This window comes from Augochlora pura, chromosome 1 (assembly GCF_028453695.1).
Source record: "Augochlora pura isolate Apur16 chromosome 1, APUR_v2.2.1, whole genome shotgun sequence".
Lineage (NCBI taxonomy): Eukaryota > Metazoa > Arthropoda > Insecta > Hymenoptera > Halictidae > Augochlora > Augochlora pura.
The window spans coordinates 9,922,222-9,942,193 of record NC_135772.1 but is presented as its reverse complement, the minus strand read 5'-3'; the positions used below and the strand labels follow the sequence as shown (position 1 = coordinate 9,942,193).

The following is a 19,972-nucleotide window of genomic DNA, read 5'->3' as shown; positions in this document are numbered from 1 at the left end:
GAGCCACTTATGAAGCAGAAATGATATGACGTAATTAACATGGACGGAGGTAACTGATAATAATGCGGATCACTTTCATTCGATTTTATAAATATGATAACGTTGTTTACAATTTATTATCGACAGAACGTGAAATTAAAAAGATGAAAAAAAATTTGTTAGGATATTGAAAATTGTTGAAGTTATAAATCAGTTTCGGTAGAATTAATTGTTTGAAAGGAAAATGTTCTCGAGCGGAGGAATCTTTGAATGAATTACTTTCGCGAGGCAATAATTTGTTATTAGAGAACAATCAAAATAAATTATGTAATTTTTGTCACATTTTATGATTTTAAACAATTGCAAAAGTTATGTAATAGTTTATTTCTTACGCTTGTCTGCAGCTTTTAAACAAAATCATACAGAAATAATAATTTGTATAAAAATACCATTATATACAGATATTGTGTACTATCAATATTAGATCCTAAAGTTGAATTATTTAAATGTATTAACAATTGTAATTATTGTCAGGTCTCGGTGATAGAACTGGCGGTGTCCCTCATGCGATTGCTTCCTATTTCAAACCTTTCATCGAACATTGTATAAACAAAAATAGTTTCTCTGTAGATCGAAAAAAATATAAATTCCAATAATTTATAGCGTCATCGGAACGCTATGAAATATTATGATCACTTTATTGCGTCAATCGTCGTAAATACGAATAGTTCAGAGATAACATTTCTGTTAATTAATGCGAAATATGACGAATGAATCGTTGAACGTTAAAGAAACTACAAATTCTAGAAGAGCAGCACGTTCTAAAGTGGTTCCATTAAAATTACCGTTTGACGGTTGTGTAATTAATTGGCGAAACAATTACAACGAAGTGAGCGCGTATTATCGCCTACGCTCGTTTTCGCCTGTACATTGTTTAACACTACAGGAAACCAAACAAACCGTTCATTGAGATAGACCGGTCTGGCGCAGAAGAAAGTTTTCTTGGCAAAGGAAATATAAACAATTAAACGAACGGCAGCCAGTTAATAGTCAGCAGATGTCTTGTATCAATTTGAATCGATAAAACTGATGTAACAGCAGATACATTTGGCCCATAGCATGTGTTTGGTGATTAGAGGCTGTTTATTCGTTATCTAAAGGAACAAATAATCGTTACAACCAAAATAACTGTTGATTGCATTGGGCAACTCCGTCTGAAGCGATTGATGCAGATCTATAATAGATCTACTCCTTTAATAATAGAACTATGCAGCGCTAGAAGTACTTAACAACACATTTTAAACATCATAATTTTAAGGAAATTCATTTATTCAATAATATCCCAGAAATACGTCTCCACAGCCTTAATAGTAAACGATTCTAAAGCTCGACATTTTGTTGTTAGTTAAAGATACAGTATAAAACAGGATGTTTGTCAGTTAAAGTTGGCTGTTTATCGTTTTCGTCTATTCGTATTAATTTCTAAAATGATATTTTTAGAAATTACAGATACTTATAATTCACAGAGAAAATTCGATTTTCATAAAATATTCTCGGACTTTCCAAACACAGGTTAGTACGACAAAATTGTTACGTTATATATAGCACGCCTATAAGCTTAGTATTTTATTTAATTATTATCGAGTCCACATACACAGGGTGTGTCACTATAAAGAGTATGTGAACCGTGCAAAGGCTAGGCACTGACGCACCCACGACTATGTAAATATGTCTGAAATTCTGTGTATCACTTAATCGTTTCTACACGGTGTTAAATACGGAGTATACTATATATTTATAAGCTCATTTATATAGATGCGTATGCAAAGGTCTCCTGATAGCCCAGAATATTCGGAAAATATCCTAAAGTTTTTAAATGGAGCGTTCGGTATGTTTATAATTTTTAATGGAGCGTTTATAAGTCGATCCAGTGAAGCAATATTGGACAGTAGTATTTTATAACGATAATATTTGTAAATTCAGAAAAATTGTTCGACTGATTTTTGCCTGCGAAGACATTGATAGGTACAGGACTGAACCACAAGGACTCTCGGCGACGAGATCAATAAGCAACGTAAGCGGACCCTTCTTCGCAAGGTTTACAATGCTTTCTTAAAAGCAGCTTTCGCGTCAGCTTTATACGGGTATGTGTGCACTCGTTCCATCCATCCCTACGAATCCAGGTGTCTGCTATGGCAGGAACAGCCCGTGTTCAATGCGCCCAGGCGTCAGGGCACACAATCGCAGCCTATCTTCATCCGAAGACGACAATGCTTGCATTATATGCACGTATTTACAATTACTCGGCCGTGTATGCTGAAATGAAATTCAGTACATTGTACAGAGCACGTGAAATTCTATTCGCATTTTGTACATCAACCGCCGTCTATGAAGTAAAAATAGCGTGTAACGTAAGCATAAACGCATAAAAAGTGTTCTTTAATACTTTTTAATAGCTGTATTTGTTATCCATGATTATGTGTTAAATCTGCCTGTCTCGTGTAATCAAGTTAATTTCTGTTGTAAACGACGGCTGGCTACGTTACGTTGCTAATGACACATTAACGAGATTATCTGTGTCAGGGGAAACACGACAACTTATACATTTAATAATATATGAATGAGTATCTCTAAACATTAATGATTAAATTATAAATAAATTATTTCATCTCGTAAAGAATATTGGTGTTGACAATCGTCTTGAAAATATGTTTCCTCAATGAAATCTTTTTAATATTCTCGTCTATGTTCTCGTCATATATTTTCGGGGAGATCTGTACAAAAAATAAAAACTTTGGAAGAGCTTACGAATACTATATTACATAGCTTTGGAAAACTTTGATTATCGCATAAAAATATAAAAATTCACGGTGTAACTATTATAATATGTCGCTTCGCGTCAACGTGTCTTTTCACGATGTCGACATCGCGACAGTGGCTGTGCGGACCGATTGTTTCCGAAATGCTGGACAGGAAGTTTGTACGAATGCTGGTATCTAATTTCGGATTGCAGCTTTACGTATACGGATTTCGTACGAGCACGTGTGCGTGCCACTTCATTCGAATGGTGGTGCGTTTCAGTATTCGCACTCGTAACAGAAGCACGTATCCCTTAGTTGGGGAGACCTCAGCTGTTGAATAATAAAAATGTGCACGTGGACACGAGAGTGCCGGAATTAATGTAAATAGCTCCCAGACCGATCTCGCCAACAACGATCAACGATATTTGATGGTTACTTTTCGCTAACTATGAAATTACCTCGTCAAAAAGTAAATCACACGAGTCGAACATTTTTTTTCAAATTAACTTTTCAATTTATAATTCTATAATTAATTATCTTTAACGGACGGTATCGTTGAATCCTTGAAAATTGAATGTTCATTAGAATTAATACAGTTGAATTATCCAAAACTATTGGTATTGTTTTAAAAGAACGTTTCATTTTACAGATGGATAATAAAATAATCCAAAGAGAGATTATTCGATGTTTCATCGTGGGAATGGTTTTTAAGAAACATTTTTTTTTAGTAAATATTTTCACTATTTGAGGAATAGCGTGTATAGAGTATAGTTCAGTAGATTTAATGTTAAGAAGAGAAGAATTTCATAGAAAACAGTTTTACAATTGTCCGGATAAGGGAAGTTCTATTGTATAACAATAGAAGGCGGTCTGCTCTAGTAGCGGTGACATGCTAAGCGCACTATACGACGATGGCGGAGGCGCCTAACACTCTTTTCAGCCCTCGGCCGGCAGTTCAACGTTGTCTGTAGTGTTCGACGGTTGCTCGTCCTCGGACACCGTTGCCTTTCCTTGCCGCCGTGTTCTCTGCACGGTGTTTTCTACGTTTCGTAAATAAAACTGTAACATAAAACTATTCATGGAAGCTTTTCTACTGTCAATTCCCGCTGCCGTAAACGTGTCACAACGACGCGTACATCGGAGCAACGATCTGCTTGCTTTGTGTTAGTGAAACATTTGCGACGAACACTAATAAATTATTCTTTGGTCAACGAAATATAGTAATGGTAAGAGTGTCAATGTTGCTTTTACAATTTATTTCGGTAAACGACGAAAAAAACGACCGCGCCTGCTGAGAAATTTCATGATAAATAAATCACACGTGTTGTTGAGTGACAAATAGTGTGTTACGAAAAATAGTTCGTTGTCGATAACGTCGATTAACTTTGGAATGAAATTTTAATGGAAAATACAAGAAGCTGCAACGTATTCGGAGCTGTCTAAAAAATAGCCCCGATAACGGCGATCACATAGGCTTCATCCTCCTTTTCGTAACAACAGTGAAAAAAAAGAGGAGATAATTCGCCGGGATCAGGGTTTAAGCGGAGATAAATGTTCCGTTTTCGAAAATATAAGAGAAAGTGTGCTCCGAAGATAAGGGGTCTCTCTCTCTCTCTCTCTCTCTCTGTTTCAGTGAAAACTAAAAACATTCACGTGTTTTTTAACTCAAGCATCTTGTCTCGTTGCAATGTACGAGATAACAAGATAGAGGCTTCTTTCGTCATGAAAAAAAGAACGTTTGTTTGTTAATTACCTGGTGGTGAAACACGAATCGGGCTGCTTCATTAAAACTCGATGCAACTTTTCCGCTCGGCAATGTTGTCGTGAACAGTTCTGTGAAAGGCGAAACCAAATTTTATTCAACAAATGTTCGGTCGATTTTTGTATAAAATAGTTCATTGCAAAGAAAGGAGAATTTTATGTGATATGATGAAAATCGAGCAGACGAATCTTTTAAAGGTAGAAAAATTGAAGGAATTAAATAGTGCAATATACTTGATAATTCAATAGAAATATCTCTGTTTGACGTCTGATTTTCTGGCAATTGATGCGAATAAAGTATAATAAAATTTGCAATTGACAATTAAGATATGATTACGCAATTGCTCTATTTGGATCAGAAGCTGTAGCACGTGCCATGGCATTCCACTCGTCAAACACAACATTGAAAAAAAATGGAAAAACACGTCCACAGTCAGTTTAGACGTTCTAAACCATGCTCTTATAATGCTCTGCTATAAAGTTACAAGACAAACACAGTTTACTCGGTACAGCGTTATTCTTCGAGCCCCGCGCGCCTTCTTCAACGTCTTCAGGAATCGAGTACGCTCGTGACATAATTTCTTAAACGAATATTACGTTAACCAACGTTCAGGCTACTTCCAAATGGTCTGTCGCTTCGAGTACCGGTGCTCTTTGAATTTTGTTAAGCAGCCAGCGAAAGCTGCGCGCAGAAAATGTGGATATAATCAACAGGAAGACATTCCATGATGCCACCTTGATCCGAACACAGCCAAGATATCCGTGTTTCGCGTACAGAGCCCTTAATTGGGCTTAATTAACGATCGTCTGTCTTTGTCGTTAGGCTGTGACTCACAAACGACTGTAACTTCTAGTACTTACCTTACTTTATCTTTACGTTATTCTTGCTTACCCTCTGCAGCTTTTAACTGGTTTCACCGAGCATTTTGTACGCGGTTATACTATTTGCACCTTCGAAACAAAGTTCATTGAAAGTTTTATTGTCGACAAATTTTTCTCATTTATGTAAATCTTTAGTGACAACGATTCCTGCATTCAAAGTGCCGCCCAGTTGAAATGCGTTGAACAAATATTCTTGAAGCATAATACACCAATTGCATCGTCTATTCTGCTATATCGTTGACAAACTTTATTAAAAACAAATTGTATACCTCATTAATCCGTTCTCATTACCAAGAAATATTTTAAGTGCTTTTTAAGAACAAGGCTGAAATATTTTATTTCATACTGATATTATTGTCAAAGTTGTAGATTTAGTGGAAGATCTAGATCTTTTGATACTGTATATAAAGACTTATATCTAAAAAGTAGAATTTAACAAATCCAAGTATCAAAACGGCGGCAGCAGCTTGTCCTTCGCGTTAGGGGGCGGGAAGGGATGAATCATTCCCGAAATGAAATGAATTACGCGATCGATATCAGAACCTCTCGCATTTTAGTTGGCCGTATGTTTCGCGTGCAGACGACAACATTGAAACGCCGGCGTCGTCTGAACAACAGATCTCGAGATAAGATGACATAATTATTTAATATTACCATGAACTTGTATTACGATTACGTTTGAAGATTCTTCCGTATTGTTGCAAAAATTGAGTACACTAATAGTTTTTTTTTGATAGTATCATGTAGAGTTGTCGTTCTGCTTGATGATTCTGTTTGTTCTTTTATTGCGAGTTCCGACTTATATAATGAATATGTAACGTCGTGTGTTCAATTAATTAGTGACTAATAATCCTGTATTTCTAAATTTTTATTTACTTTTATATTTGCTTTTTATTTTGAGATCACAGCTTTATACATGTAGATATGATTTTGAATCAACTGTATTGAAATGATTAAATAAATAAATAAATAAAATGAAAGGAATTCAAAGATGATTATAACGCAATGTTTAGACGAAATATTGTAAAACTTTACGCGTAATAAATAATTAAAGTTTAGATTAAAATATAAATAACACATAACATGACATAAAAGTTGAAAGAATTTTTAACGATGAAGCGATTAATGCCCAGCAAACTGATCAGAATTTCTTACGAATTTGGAAGTATAAAAATTCTACAGTATTATTCTCTACGAACAATGGAAATATTTAGTATCAACTGTGAGAACAGCTTGGTAATAGCGAATAAAGTACGATAATTCATTCGGCAACGGAGGATCTTTTTTAGGATTTACCTTGGATCAGGATGATGATACAGCAATCGTTATCATTTCTATGGCACTGTCCCGTCGCATTCTTATCCTGTAATCTTGCATACACTTCCGGTTGCGACAATCACTATACATGTATGTGTACTATGAGTACAAAATAAGTTTATATGTATACTGAAGAAAAATAGTACAAAACTCAAGTGTCAATAATTTCTTAATAATTTATTTTAAGCGCGCAATGCTACTCGTTGCGAAATTGTCATATCGATTATTATACTTGTTACTAACTCCTTTTTAGTAATTAAGTAAAAGACCACTTTCTTTAAAAATTGAATATGGCTTACGAAAGTCTGAAAAGTAGAATGGCCTCTATAATGTTTCAACTTCATCAATTATATTATCCAATGACGAACGGGCTGTTGATTTTATACATTTATGAAGCAAAACTGTAGGTAGATCGCAAAGCGGTAAAACTACAAAAGAATAAGATTATGGTCGCGTTACTATTAAATATATATGAAAACTGCGAAAAATTTAAAAATAACACGACCTTATTTTTTTTTCTTATTCTTTTGTAGTTTTCCGCTTTATATATATAAATATATATATTATTAAACGCATGCATATAATATAGTATATACGCATATATATAATGTAAGGAACTATGTAAATATTAATATTAAATATTGTACTCCCATTTTCTGTACTATACGCAGAGAATGCGAAACGACTACAATACGATTCTGCGCTAAAAATCGTCGTTTATTAGAAAATCGAAAAAAAAAGAGAGCCCAGTAACTTAATAACAAATGTATGTTTGCTCAAAGGATCAAATCGGAGTGGACTTCGCATGATCAGAACATGGTGCCCCTTGCTCTTAAAGATGTCGAGGAAGAGGCCTTAGCATGAACCACGTCGCCGCATTCAAAATTCTGATACTGTTGCTAAACTTTGGCAATCTCGAGTCGATCACGGTGGTCAATCACCATCCGGACGAAGAGTATTTTTTGGAACATGAAGTTCCCTACGCGGATGCAATCGCCGAGGCGAAGAAGCTGAAAGTTTATCCCGGTATGAAACCTGCGGATCCCGCTGTACACACAAACATACACGCGTAAGAACACACCGAAAGTGTTACATGCGGCTCCTTGTCCAACTTCATTCTACGTCTGGTCTATAAAGCATCTTTACGAAGCACAGAAATCTATTTATCTTTCCTCCGAGAATAACTTCTCTTTGATCCGTTTAAACGGCTACTTCGGCTTGTATCCCCGTCCACCGACTTAACTTCATCGGCCTAACGTTTTGTTAATCGATCTTTTTGTTTTCCTGTATCGCAGCCGGTATGGATAAAAATGGTACCGCGATCATGATAGACCGTAGTGAAACGTCTGCTGTGGTTATCTGCATGCACGGTAGCGGAGGTCAGACTGTTGTTTGCCCATTCGATGTCTGAAAATGATCAAGCATCCGAACTAATCGTTTATTTTTCCAACGTAGCATTACAATCGACAGGATATAGAAGCCAAGGTTACCTCCGCTGTTAGCGACACGAAACTAGCCAGCGATCTGTTTGGTTTCTGGTCTTTACAGTAATTTAGAAAATCGCAGCTCACCGTAATGCTGGCAACTACTTGTTACGCTGTAATCCACTTGTTTTGATCGATCCTTAACATTTGCTTGTTTCTTTTTCGTCGATCCGATCGGTTTCAGTTCTCCTAGGAAACAGACGTCTAATGGCAAATAAGAAAACACGTGGAACAGTTAATTTTATGTTTTACAAAGAACAGATATTCTATTTCAAGCATAAAAAAACATGGAGACTAACGCTCGCGCTAACCCGCATGCATGAGTCAAAGAAACATTTTATAAAATGTACATATGTAAGAACTGATGTTCTAACAAAGGAATGTTTTCGATTTGGCAAATTTTTAATCTGATTCTTATCTTTGTTACATAGGGATAGAAATAATAGAAAAGTTCCTTTTGTGGTCTTTACCGTGACAGCGTACGACAATAAATAAATCAGAAAAAAGACTGCTTGGCACTTCGGTAAAAGTTTCGAGTCTGGTTAACTACCGTTAAAGATTATTTAGGTTTGTAAATAACGTAATGGAAAGTAGCATTTATCTGTGACCGGTGAATGTGCCGGTATGCGAAAGCAATATCGCGGATAATGCCATTAGCATCGTGCATGCACACAACGCGATTTCAAAACAATCGCGTGAAACTTCGAGACACCAATTATCGTGAATCATGCTAATATTCCGTCAGTTTAATACGATTGTCTCGTATTTTAATAATGCCGCTTGGAATCGAGGATAGCGACGCGTAATTTTAAATTGTCCAATTAAAACTGTAGACGCGTAGTATGTGTATAATTTTTAATCTACGCAATGTCTTTCCAATATTTCAACAACCTGACCTAAATGCTTTCTGGTTAGTGCCACCGTAAACGGTTGTCCGCTTTTCCACGGCTAATTTATATTTTCTAGTTAATAGCTTGGAGTTACAGTAGATTGTTATTCAAGTGATGAATCAGTGAAGAAATCGTGAAGAAAATGTGTCATTCGGAAGATTATGTTACAGTTGCGCATTGTTTTAGCGAAAGTAATTTTTAAACTGAAAAAGAATTTAGGAAATTAATACTTGTATTATACGTTAATGTATTTGAAATAATTATTAGAAATTAGATGCTCCATATAATGCAAGTATTTACTACGATAGTATTTATACTTTACAACGATTCATCAATCACGTGCTTCTTCAACTGATCATATTAAAATTAAACTGTAGATTATTCTAGTAGTTGCTGTGTGCACAGATTATTGCGTATAAAGTCAGAATAAGGGAAATTATAAGATTAATGTTAGACATTGTAAATAATTTCGTAGTATTCTATAAATTTTTAACGAACACAAATCTACACTAACTCACAGGCTAACCATAATATTTATTAATCTCGTGCAACTAGTTTTCCACAGTGACTACACGGTAGCGTTTCAATGTAAACAACGAAAGATACGACATTTTCAAATGATTCTATAGAATTTACATATTGTGAAACTTTTCTAGGGCCCATTCCGGGATGCAAGCCTTGCACAAGCACAGAGATGGCTTACTGTACAGACGATGTTATATACGATCATTGTTGTTGCGATGGTAGTTTCAACGGTGAGTACCATGATAACCTTGCTTCTTCAGACATTATTTTGTTTGCCGCGAGAAAAAGCGATTCATACTCGTTCACCGTGCCAATAAGATTTCTTGTTCTTATTTGAATCGGTCCTTGTGATGCGAAACGGTTGCCTTGATATCACACTATTTCTTCAATATTTACTAGCTTTCCAATTACGTATCGGTCACGTATTGTTACTGTCCTTCGCTTATTTCTTCGTAGAAATTACCTGAAAACAACGGTCGTGTGCAGACAATTCGTGCGTAAAGAATTGACCGCGCAAACATTGAATTATGACTCGATTACGTAACGCTTTTGTACGGAAATTTCGAATAACCATAATGGAACTGTAATTGTCGCAATGCCTATAATTCGTTCAACAGAGTAACGGATCTCGTAATCTGAATCGTGGACACACGATTAAAATCACATGAATGCACGTCCTACTGTTATGGATCGTAAAAATACATTGGCATAACGCGAATTATGGATACAACAATGCCGTTGACGAAATTGTTCTTTAATAAAGAATACGTAAGCATTACGAGTAACAACTCTATCGCGATAATACTGTCGATTTTTATTTATACTAAAGGAAAAGTAATATAACAGTAATATTAACCTCTTAGGCACGATGCGCCACTATAGTGGCTTTCACGAATGTTTCGTGCTTTACTCAATTGTAATTAAAGTAAACGATTAAAGTGAAAGTGTGTATGTACAACACACTGAGAAAATAATATATATATAACAAGATATATATTAAGAAAAATGGTAATTTAGTTATGAAAACTTTATTTGCGCAATAATCCAGCCATGCCTAAGAGGTTTAGTTCCTTTGATGCCATCTCCATCGATACGTTGAAATAAATGGTAAAATAAGAAAGACTAGCAATTTCAAATGACACATCATAATTTAAACTGATTTTAAATATGTTTTTTAAAGATTGATGGAATTTAATCATGTTTATAAATATACAACCACAAAAACTGCCGCCTTAGCTAAATAAACTACAAAGATCAAATGTATCAATTAATATGACGAAATACATAACACTCATTTTTTTTTTAATCATGAACGAGTAACACTCACGCTTGGTAAGGATTTAATTACGATGGGGGAAGAATTTTAATTGGAATTGGTAAGAAATGCATAAACTCAGCGACACCTTTAACACGTTGACTGCCGACAATCGACCACTAAAATACTCACACAGTTAAAACAATTGAATTAATTAAAGCAAAGCTAGAAAGTTAATATTTATCATAAGGAGTGGTATTAGAACTCTTTCGCATTCGAAACATTCTAGTCAAATTCAATTTATTCAAATATATTACAATAAAAATGAATTTTCAAGATTGGTCAAAAATTAGTGTCACCCCTATTTGGGTGACGCGGCGCTCAACGTGTTTAATACAGCTGGACGGAAAGACAATCACCTGTTTAGGAACATATCGTTAGCAGCCAGAATCCATCATTGTTTTTCATGCGCTTGTTAATGTAAACAGGCATAGGATAGATATACTAACATGAAACAATGGCGTGTCTACTAACAGTGTTACTTCGTATTCCAAGCGGTCTTCCACCGAACTCTTTACACGACTATCGGTCATCGGCCTCTAAATCTATTTGCTTAAATTTCTGATTAGCATATCTCCGCGCAACCTTGCCTCGTAGAATCGACTACGGAATAATATTTCATAAATGAGTCATTAGATTTTACCTCGTGACTAATTTGCTTCTCATTCATATGTATAATTGTGCACTTACACATCATTGCTAAAACGTTTCTTGCGATCTTTATCTATAATTATCCTGTACAAATTTTACGCAATTTATTAATAGCTCTGTAATAATATCGCAACATTATAATTTTCTACTAGCGGTACTGCTACGTATCACAGAATTATAATTCTTTATCGACAAGTCAAAATTTATAGGAAAAATATTTTAAATACTATTTCATATAAATATATAAATATTTTCATAACTTACGGCATAAAATAACATATCTGAACATTGTGTCAGAAATAGTACGTACAATATTTCTTGGCAATGAAAATGGATATAAAATGAACGTAAAATTGATTCAAACGGCGGTATATCTTTGCAGATTAAACTGTATTAACATATTACATATTCGAAAATATACGATAAGCGTTTAACGAGTCTGATAACGATACGAAAATTTATGTAAATTCCAGCAGCTGTTATTGTGATAAATATTTTGGTCAGGGTCCATGCGACAATTACTGCTGTCACAGTTCATAATGTTCATAATTATCTCCATTCTTCGAAGCCTTGAGAAAATACTGATTTTTTTATCCACTGCGAATCGAACATTCATTAACCTCTTAGGCACGGCTGGATTTTACGCAAATAAAGTCTTTTATAACTAAATTACCACTTTTCTTCATATACATTTTTTTTCCATATATCTATATATAGTATTAATTACATATATTCTTTCCTGTGTGTAATGTATATACACACTTTCACTTTAATCGTTTACTTTAATAATTAATAAAACAATTGAGTAAAGCACGCAACATTCACAAAAGCCACTGTAGTGGCGCGCCGTGCCTAAGAGGTTATGAATGACTCGCGAGTCCAACCTTTTGGACGGTAAGATATGTTGTATATTCATGGATAATGATCACGTAACCGCGAAAATATCTGTCGCCATTTTCACAAGCTATTACAATGTTTAACACATCGAAAATATTATAAGTTTATGCGTATTCTTCTTCCGTGCTTTGAATAATTTTTCTCAGTACATTTTCTCTGAATTCTTAATAACTGTTTACTTTTCGCTGGAAATCGGAAAACAGCTGACAGCATGTTACATAAATTTGGAACTCGAGATTATTATTTTGATTATCGTGAATATTCCGCAAAGGTTAGAATACACGTTGAATTTGTTATTTATTTAAAGTACAGCGATCGTAGTATTAAAAATGTTCCGGCGAGTGCAAACGATTGTGTAACATTTCGATATTCGCAACACAATATTCCCTGTTAACGAACGACAAGTGGATACGCGAAGAGCAGTAACAATGACAGTAGCAATAAAATTGCGTTACTGCACGCACCGCGCAGCGCGTATCGCATACGTAAGTTCGCTTCGATCAGCCATACAAATCGCACATTCTGCCTTATAGTTTTCTATTTGACCGAAACGATTAAAAAGTTATGCAGCGACGTTGAAATCGACACTGATGCTGAGAGAGAGAGAGAGAGACACAAATTACACAGAGATTAACCACGAACGTTCATCTAAATTTCCAATTTTATAAACCCATTTCAAAAATCCAAAATTGAAATAAAATTTCACTGTTACGTTTAAATTATAATGTTTCATATTATGGATCTGAAAATGACTGAATTTACTTTTACGATTGTATTCTATTTACGCGTAGTAAAAAAGGACTAAGGTGATTTGTTTTTTAACAAAATTTCGTTAGAATGTTGTGCTTTTTAAACGAGCAGTTTTTATAAAATTAAAATATTGTAAGCCAGTTCTACTATAGCCAATTAAGTATAGTTAAGGCTAAATTTATCAATATAATAATAACGTCTATAAGTCATTTTATTCCTATTGATTTTCGTTCGTACAGTTTGCAGATAGCTCTGTGTCATTCTCACGGGTGCAAACGAGTTGTAGAAAATGTAATCTGGCTACGCGAAACCATAATGAAGCCATTCTATTTCACATTGCAATTATCGCCGTTATCTGCAAATGAAGCAGCGAGATATAATTTGTCCCACATACATAGACTGTCCTAAAGTTTCAAATACTTGCATTTCAACGCTTTGAGAAGCAATATTTCCATAACAATTGACTGCAATTGAAAATATCTCAATTATAATTAATGTATAAAACGGTCTCTTTTCTACACAGTGACCTACACATTCTTAAAATGTTTATCGATGTAATTGTATATTATTGTAAATAGTTTGAAAACGAAACAATTAGAAAAAGATTGATTTCTTTAAAGTGCGATACTTGATTAAAATTAGATGTACGTTTAATTAGAAAAATTGGGATACGTGAACAAGGAAGCACAGCCAGTGAATTCAATTTATCGTTGCCAAGTAGTTATGTTGTCCGGAACCGAGACAGAACCGGAAACCCTCGGCAACACGTTACACGCATTGGTTAATCGACCCAAGTACAAAACCGGTCAGTTATCGCGATATTTCGTTTCGTATTCGATAGTTTCATCGACCGTAGAAACGATATGCCAAAGGAGAATTTCTCATATTCCGTTTCAAAACATTAAACCGCATCGGTTCGGTTTTAACGATCGGAGCACACAATCTTCGGATAATTGAAAAGTTGTAGCGATTCATAATTGCATATCGCGAAATAATTCAGTATTCAAATTAAAACTATTTTTATTTAAAATGATGTGGTTACTTTCTAAAATTTACTCTCTTTCTCTCCTTTTTATTATATAATTAAGTTATTAATCATATAAAATAAATGAAAATAAAGTTTCACTGAAATATTACTTTTATATAATATTCATAAAATAATCATGAAAAGTCTTCAAGAAGGTATTTCACTATTTGTTGCACCTATGTTAAAAATACTATAATGTAATACTAATACTATGTAAAATAAACAAAAGTATCAAGAACAGAATTCAAAAGTATATAAAAGAGAATTGATTTATAAAATTTAATTGTACTGATGGAATGCGTAAAAACTATAGAGACTGTGAGAGGATATTTTCATTTGAATAGCTATATTGATTGTACAAAGTTAATTGGAGGCAATTTATTTTTACTTCGAATGGAACCGCTACAAACGTCGTCCCGCGTATTTCTAACGTTTCTGTGATTTTCATTGATCGCGACTTTTTCTCATGCAAAGTAGCAGAGATCGTGTTTCGTATATTTATCAGTCTATTGTTTTAGAGGTATTCCCTTTCGTCAAGCACACTTGTCGCGTGGGACCAGAAGAATGCAAAGTGCAGGCCGGGGACTGCGCTGAATACGCGAGGTTACGGGAATGCTGTTGTCATTCCTATTTAGCTTCTTACTGTAAGTATTGCTTTCTTAATTACACCTCTTCAGTCGTGTACTATAATTAACGAAAATTCCTGGTTGCCGATATACACACTCTTATCCAGAAATTGGCGGAAACTTGATTTTTCCGACGAAAAGTAAAGATTGACAGAAACCCTAGTTTATAACACGATTTCATTTAAAATTGTTTAATTTCTATTTATTACAACTATTAGACGAATATTGGAGTTTTATGGCAGAGATAGGTAGGTCAAATGAAAAAATGCAAATGTCACAGTTTTGTCGAGCATTTTTGCATTCTCTTCGGCAGAAATAAATGCTCTGATTCCTGCAATCGATACAGAAAATTTTGCCTTTCGTAAAAATTTATAGTCTGTTCGTGACATTATTCATTGAACACGAGATTGATGTTTCGATGATAAAATTTGTCTCGCACATGTTGCACGGTTATTAACGATTTAAACATCTCCTAGATGTTTTCATTTTTTTAAATAATCATTTACATTTATTTATCTCTGCGATAAATTGCGTACAATGAGAAAGGAGGGACATGTTTTTTATTGCATTATGGGGTTCACACAACGGTAGATTGAATGGCGTCATCTTGAAGTTCCGGTCATCGAGCGCAGCTGTTTCACGGGTCATTGATCGGAGAGACTCCTGGAAGTGGGAAAGATTTGTAATGTAAGATTTTCAATGAACGAAAATGAGAGAGGTTTTTCCAGCGTCGTTGTGATCAATCTGTAAAGCACATCCGTCGAAACTGAATGCATCAACGAACCAGACGTTATCGTCACTGAAATAACTCGAAACATACGTTACTTATCGTACAATGAGTTGTACAATCTTCTGTTATACAAACTCTTTGAAGCACAATTAACAGAATAGATCGATACGATCGTGAGCGATTGTTAAACGATCATTTAAATGAATTGTGTCTAGCGGATGTTATTTAACAAATAAATATTAAGTATACGATACAACGTCATAATTAGTAAATAGTTGCACAACACTTTCGTTTTACTTTTTAACATTAGAACTATGAACTTTTTGTTTTTTGATTATTGCGATCGTAACTGTGCATTTTTGAGAAATTTTTCGACATATTATTATGATTAAATGGATCTAATGAGCAGTGTTCTATTCTTTTTTACTAAAAATCCTATCAAAATTGAAGAAAAAAAAGACAAACTTTTATATAGGCACTATCGGAGTTAGAAAATGAAGAACAAACTGTGTTTGATGATTTGGAATCGTTAATGTCGATACTTCTGTTCTCGTATGTAATATTTCTCAGAATGAAACCAGTGAAATAAGATATTTTTTAAGAAATACTAAATAGTTATTAAACGTATAAAAAGAAGAAGTTTCTACTTTTAATTTATATTTCTTAGAAGATCTCATACAAAATTTGGATTTTTCTAGTTATAATTGTGTCGCAAATACTGAATTGTTATTAATAAAATGTTTGTTTTCAGGGAAAGGTTTGGCGAATAATGCACAGTTATATCCAGCTACATGCGTTACAAAGTTCCTGGCGATATTAATGGTGCTTAGGTTACTCGTGTAATCAACAAAAATACCAAATATTTTGTATAATATGAATTATCTTAATAAATTATTTTTTCACGAAACTACCAACGATACAACGAAATAATAGGTGTACAGGTTTGATAACAGTTTCAATTCGAAAATATTTGTACCTTTTTACAGCCAAACGAAACAGTACATTTCGATCGAAAAAATTCAATAATCTTTGTAAAAACATGTATCCTGTATAAACTCTTTGTAGCAATTTTTGCTATTCATAAGAATTGGTTAGTTGTCATTAGTATGTGCGTGTTTTTTTTTTTTAGAGAAATTACAAGAAAGTTATAAAATACACTTGATGTAGAAATATGAAAATAGTTTACATTGTTTACGGAAGTTACAACGTCATAAGTATACACAGTCTTAATTAGATGACTCTTGTAACATTTATTGGTAAACTTATTGTTATTCGTAAACATGTACCAGTTGTTTTTACCGCTATCAGATGCCGAGCATTAGTATCATGTGAAACAATCTGGTTCTCGCAAATTTATTAAACATGCGCATAAATAATATTTCAAATACTATCTTTGTGATATGTAATATAAGGCGAAAATAAAAGAAATACAGAAAAATGTATTGTACTATTTCATTAGAATTTTGCAATTTTATGGAAATAAATATTTGTGAAATATTATTGTCAGGAATATACAGTGATGTATCATGAGAAGATTATTTCATCAATAACTACTGTATTCTTTGAAATAATATATTTTATCACCGTCAAGTATTAAGTGCATGCCCAAACGAAAAATATACAAAGATCTAATGTCAAATGTTTTCATAGATATTTTATTTAAACAGCGACGATTTCACTTAATAGAAATCTTAGCAAATATTTATTATCCTAGATAATTTAGTTTTTTGAGATAATTAAACGAATATACGTAGAAATTAAGCGCTATAAATAGCACAAATCGATTAAAGAATGATACAATTCGGTATATTTAAAATAAGAATAGCATACTCATAGTTATTGAATCAAACTTCATTTATTAATGGATTTCTGTGGCCCCTTAACATTTATAACAATTCCGTTTGTTAGAGATATTCAGTACTGCTTTTGCTATTTTACGATTCAATTTGTCAATGAAAATAATTAATAAGGATCTGTATAACATAAACATGTCGAAGAATTGATATATTGACACTATTCTATTGATAGATTTATTATTTTAGCTGTTTAATAATTATAAGAATTTTTTTCTAATGATACGTTTGAGTTCTCTTTCGTTTGTTTTACAATCGTTTTTTAAATCTCCGAAATTAGAAATAACATGGTATCGGTTATATATCCAATAACTATTTCGGTAAGAATTTATTTTGAATTATATATTTTGTAGCATTGTTGATAGCGGAAAAATGTTGAAACTAGTAGAAATATTACCGACAGAGAAAGAAAGTGTTGTGCCAAATGTTGATAATGAAATTTCCTATGTTGTCAACAAATTTAGTTTCCTATTTTATTAGTAATTCAACTTTTCATCATCACATGCTAACGAATAGTTCACAATAAGTTAAAAACAAGAATAATTTATTTATTAAGTTAATAATTTAATTTAATAAAGATTTGCTAAAAATGGTTCTGAAATTAATACATATGGCCAAAAGTTAAGACTTAAAAATTAAAAATTAATAAGTGGTCACTGGTTTTTATCGTCTTATGAAAGTTGTAAGATTGTCATTATTTAGATTCAATTATTATTACAATGCATGCTTAAATAAAAAAATTTAGTAAACTTTTTTCCATAATGATGTCTGTCATTTCAATAACCTAGAATAGGATTTTGATTTATTCGAAAATCTATTCAGATGCTGTTCTTCAGTGTAATTATTTTGTTAAGATTCACTTTTTAGTACGGAAATATGCATAGTATATTTATTTTGCATTTCGACAATAGTTCAACGAATTTACCCGTAGTTGATCATTGTTCGTAAGATGAGGAAGCTAAATTCGGCTACGAATATTCAGTCGGTACCAATAGTCAGATCCATTTTCTGTATTTGCATCTCTGTTATTGATATAATATATTATATTATAGTTTATTATATTATATTGAGAATATAATATTATAACTACAAATAATTGTTGTAGTCAAGTGTGTAAAAGAATCGTTTATTGTTATAACAAATTTTCCATTTTTCGCGTTTCTGCGGAAACGAATAAACGTTTATTATATGATATAACATATTTGAAAGCAAGTCTGATAAGCATTCGTATATATTTAAAATATTATTTTAGTCATCCATTAGTCTTGTGCAATTTCATTATATTTTCTGCAAATACAATTTCCTTGTAGGAAAGGGTTAGTTCAGATGTTTCATCGGTAGATGGTCATAGTGTCCCTGTGCTTCGTCGAAAAGTTTCATTGTAAAGAATCAGAACTATTTGTGTATTTGGCAATATACGATATTATATCGATACATTACCATCAGTAGCATTCTGTAATTACATATAATTATTTTTAGTTACCGATCATTAAGAAAATTACGTTTCCCATTTTTGTTTTGCCGGATGTTACCGTTCAATAGCGCCGTCATTCCCATATTCTCATGTCTGCTGATAACATTTACCCTATCATTTTGAACATTTTACCGCCACAATAATTGACACGGGGTTTTCGTAGCAAATATTTGTTGCTGTTGTTTACATTACGAACAGATCAGAACAGTTTTAGAAAGCAATATATTTCTCATCGTTTATGGCAGCAATGTATTTTTCATGGTTTTAATTTTCATTATAATTTAAATAACAACGGTTATTTAATGCATAGAAATGGTAGTTATATTCTGGAGTACTATAAAATTGAGTAGCAAAACAACATAGGTATTTTCACATAGTTTGTATTTGATGCCGTGTTTACTTTTGTAAAACAGTTCGACAAACATTTATATTGTTGTGATTGAAGAGCTATAAAAATAATATTTGAACCTCAAAATTAAACATAGAGCTAAAGCGTGTGTATCAATTACTCTCAACTATGTTTATTGTAGACGATGAAAAAATATAAAAAATGCGTCCATTTAGTAACCTTCTCCATATCTCCTCTCAAGTCTGAATTTATATGTAGAAGAACAATGGGTTTTCAACGAGTAATAAAAGGCAATTTTCCTTTCAGAATTGTGTACTGCCATTTCATTGGTTCCATAACGGCTTCCTAGCTAATTGTACTTTTGTCACTTTCTATTTTCAAATACGTGCCATTTATAAACTTTTATCATTTCATTTATATGTTTACGAATTTATGAAAGAACATATACATAGTGTTTATTGGTTGATACTTCTTGAGTAAATTCAGCATTAGAATTTCTACTACAAATTATGTACTATTTTGATGTACGTTGATTTACTCGTATTTTAAATTATAGTATTTCCTGAAAATTTAACATTTCTTCAAACTGTAAAAAAATTGAAATATTTCATTAACTGTAACACATTAATTTAAACAGACAGTAATATTACTTAGATGTAAC

General features: G+C 33.1%; 1 protein-coding gene and 1 long non-coding RNA gene across 8 annotated transcripts; one reads left to right on the top strand and one right to left on the bottom strand.

The window, feature by feature from the left end:
* The first annotated feature begins 3,705 nt into the window (after positions 1-3,705).
* Positions 3,706-16,542, top strand: LOC144470887 (uncharacterized). Of its 3 annotated transcripts, XR_013494201.1 has the most exons (6): positions 3,706-4,006; positions 7,523-7,766; positions 9,771-9,869; positions 14,798-14,923; positions 15,497-15,592; positions 16,387-16,542. XR_013494201.1 is itself a non-coding variant. In XM_078182487.1 (5 exons), exons 2-5 carry the CDS (start codon positions 7,601-7,603, stop codon positions 15,499-15,501), a joined length of 396 nt encoding a protein of 131 aa, XP_078038613.1. In that variant the 5' UTR covers positions 3,706-4,006; positions 7,523-7,600; the 3' UTR covers positions 15,502-16,380. The 3 variants fall into 3 exon arrangements, 2 of the variants coding, with proteins under 2 accessions (XP_078038613.1, XP_078038605.1); XM_078182487.1 differs by lacking the exon at positions 16,387-16,542 and having other exon boundaries at positions 15,497-16,380; XM_078182479.1 differs by lacking the exon at positions 15,497-15,592 and having other exon boundaries at positions 3,710-4,006.
* Positions 7,761-12,529, bottom strand: LOC144470906 (uncharacterized). Of its 5 annotated transcripts, XR_013494205.1 has the most exons (7): positions 12,279-12,529; positions 11,870-12,202; positions 11,645-11,689; positions 10,496-11,557; positions 9,818-10,102; positions 8,231-8,428; positions 7,761-8,147 (listed from the first exon to the last, which is right to left on the bottom strand). It is a non-coding gene; the product is annotated as an uncharacterized LOC144470906 (long non-coding RNA). The 5 variants fall into 5 exon arrangements; XR_013494202.1 differs by having other exon boundaries at positions 11,870-12,529; XR_013494204.1 differs by having other exon boundaries at positions 8,231-8,413; positions 11,870-12,529.
* Positions 16,543-19,972: the final 3,430 nt, after the last annotated feature.

What these genes read in the sequence shown, in the direction of transcription:
- LOC144470887 (XM_078182479.1), top strand. Translation starts at nt 7,601, where the DNA reads ATGAACCACGTCGCCGCATTCAAAATTCTGATACTGTTGCTAAACTTT. An exon ending in TTGCGATGGTAGTTTCAACG is followed by an intron (nt 9,870 to 14,797) that starts GTGAGTACCATG and finishes CTATTGTTTTAG; the next exon opens with AGGTATTCCCTTTCGTCAAG. An exon ending in TTCCTATTTAGCTTCTTACT is followed by an intron (nt 14,924 to 16,386) that starts GTAAGTATTGCT and finishes GTTTGTTTTCAG; the next exon opens with GGAAAGGTTTGGCGAATAAT.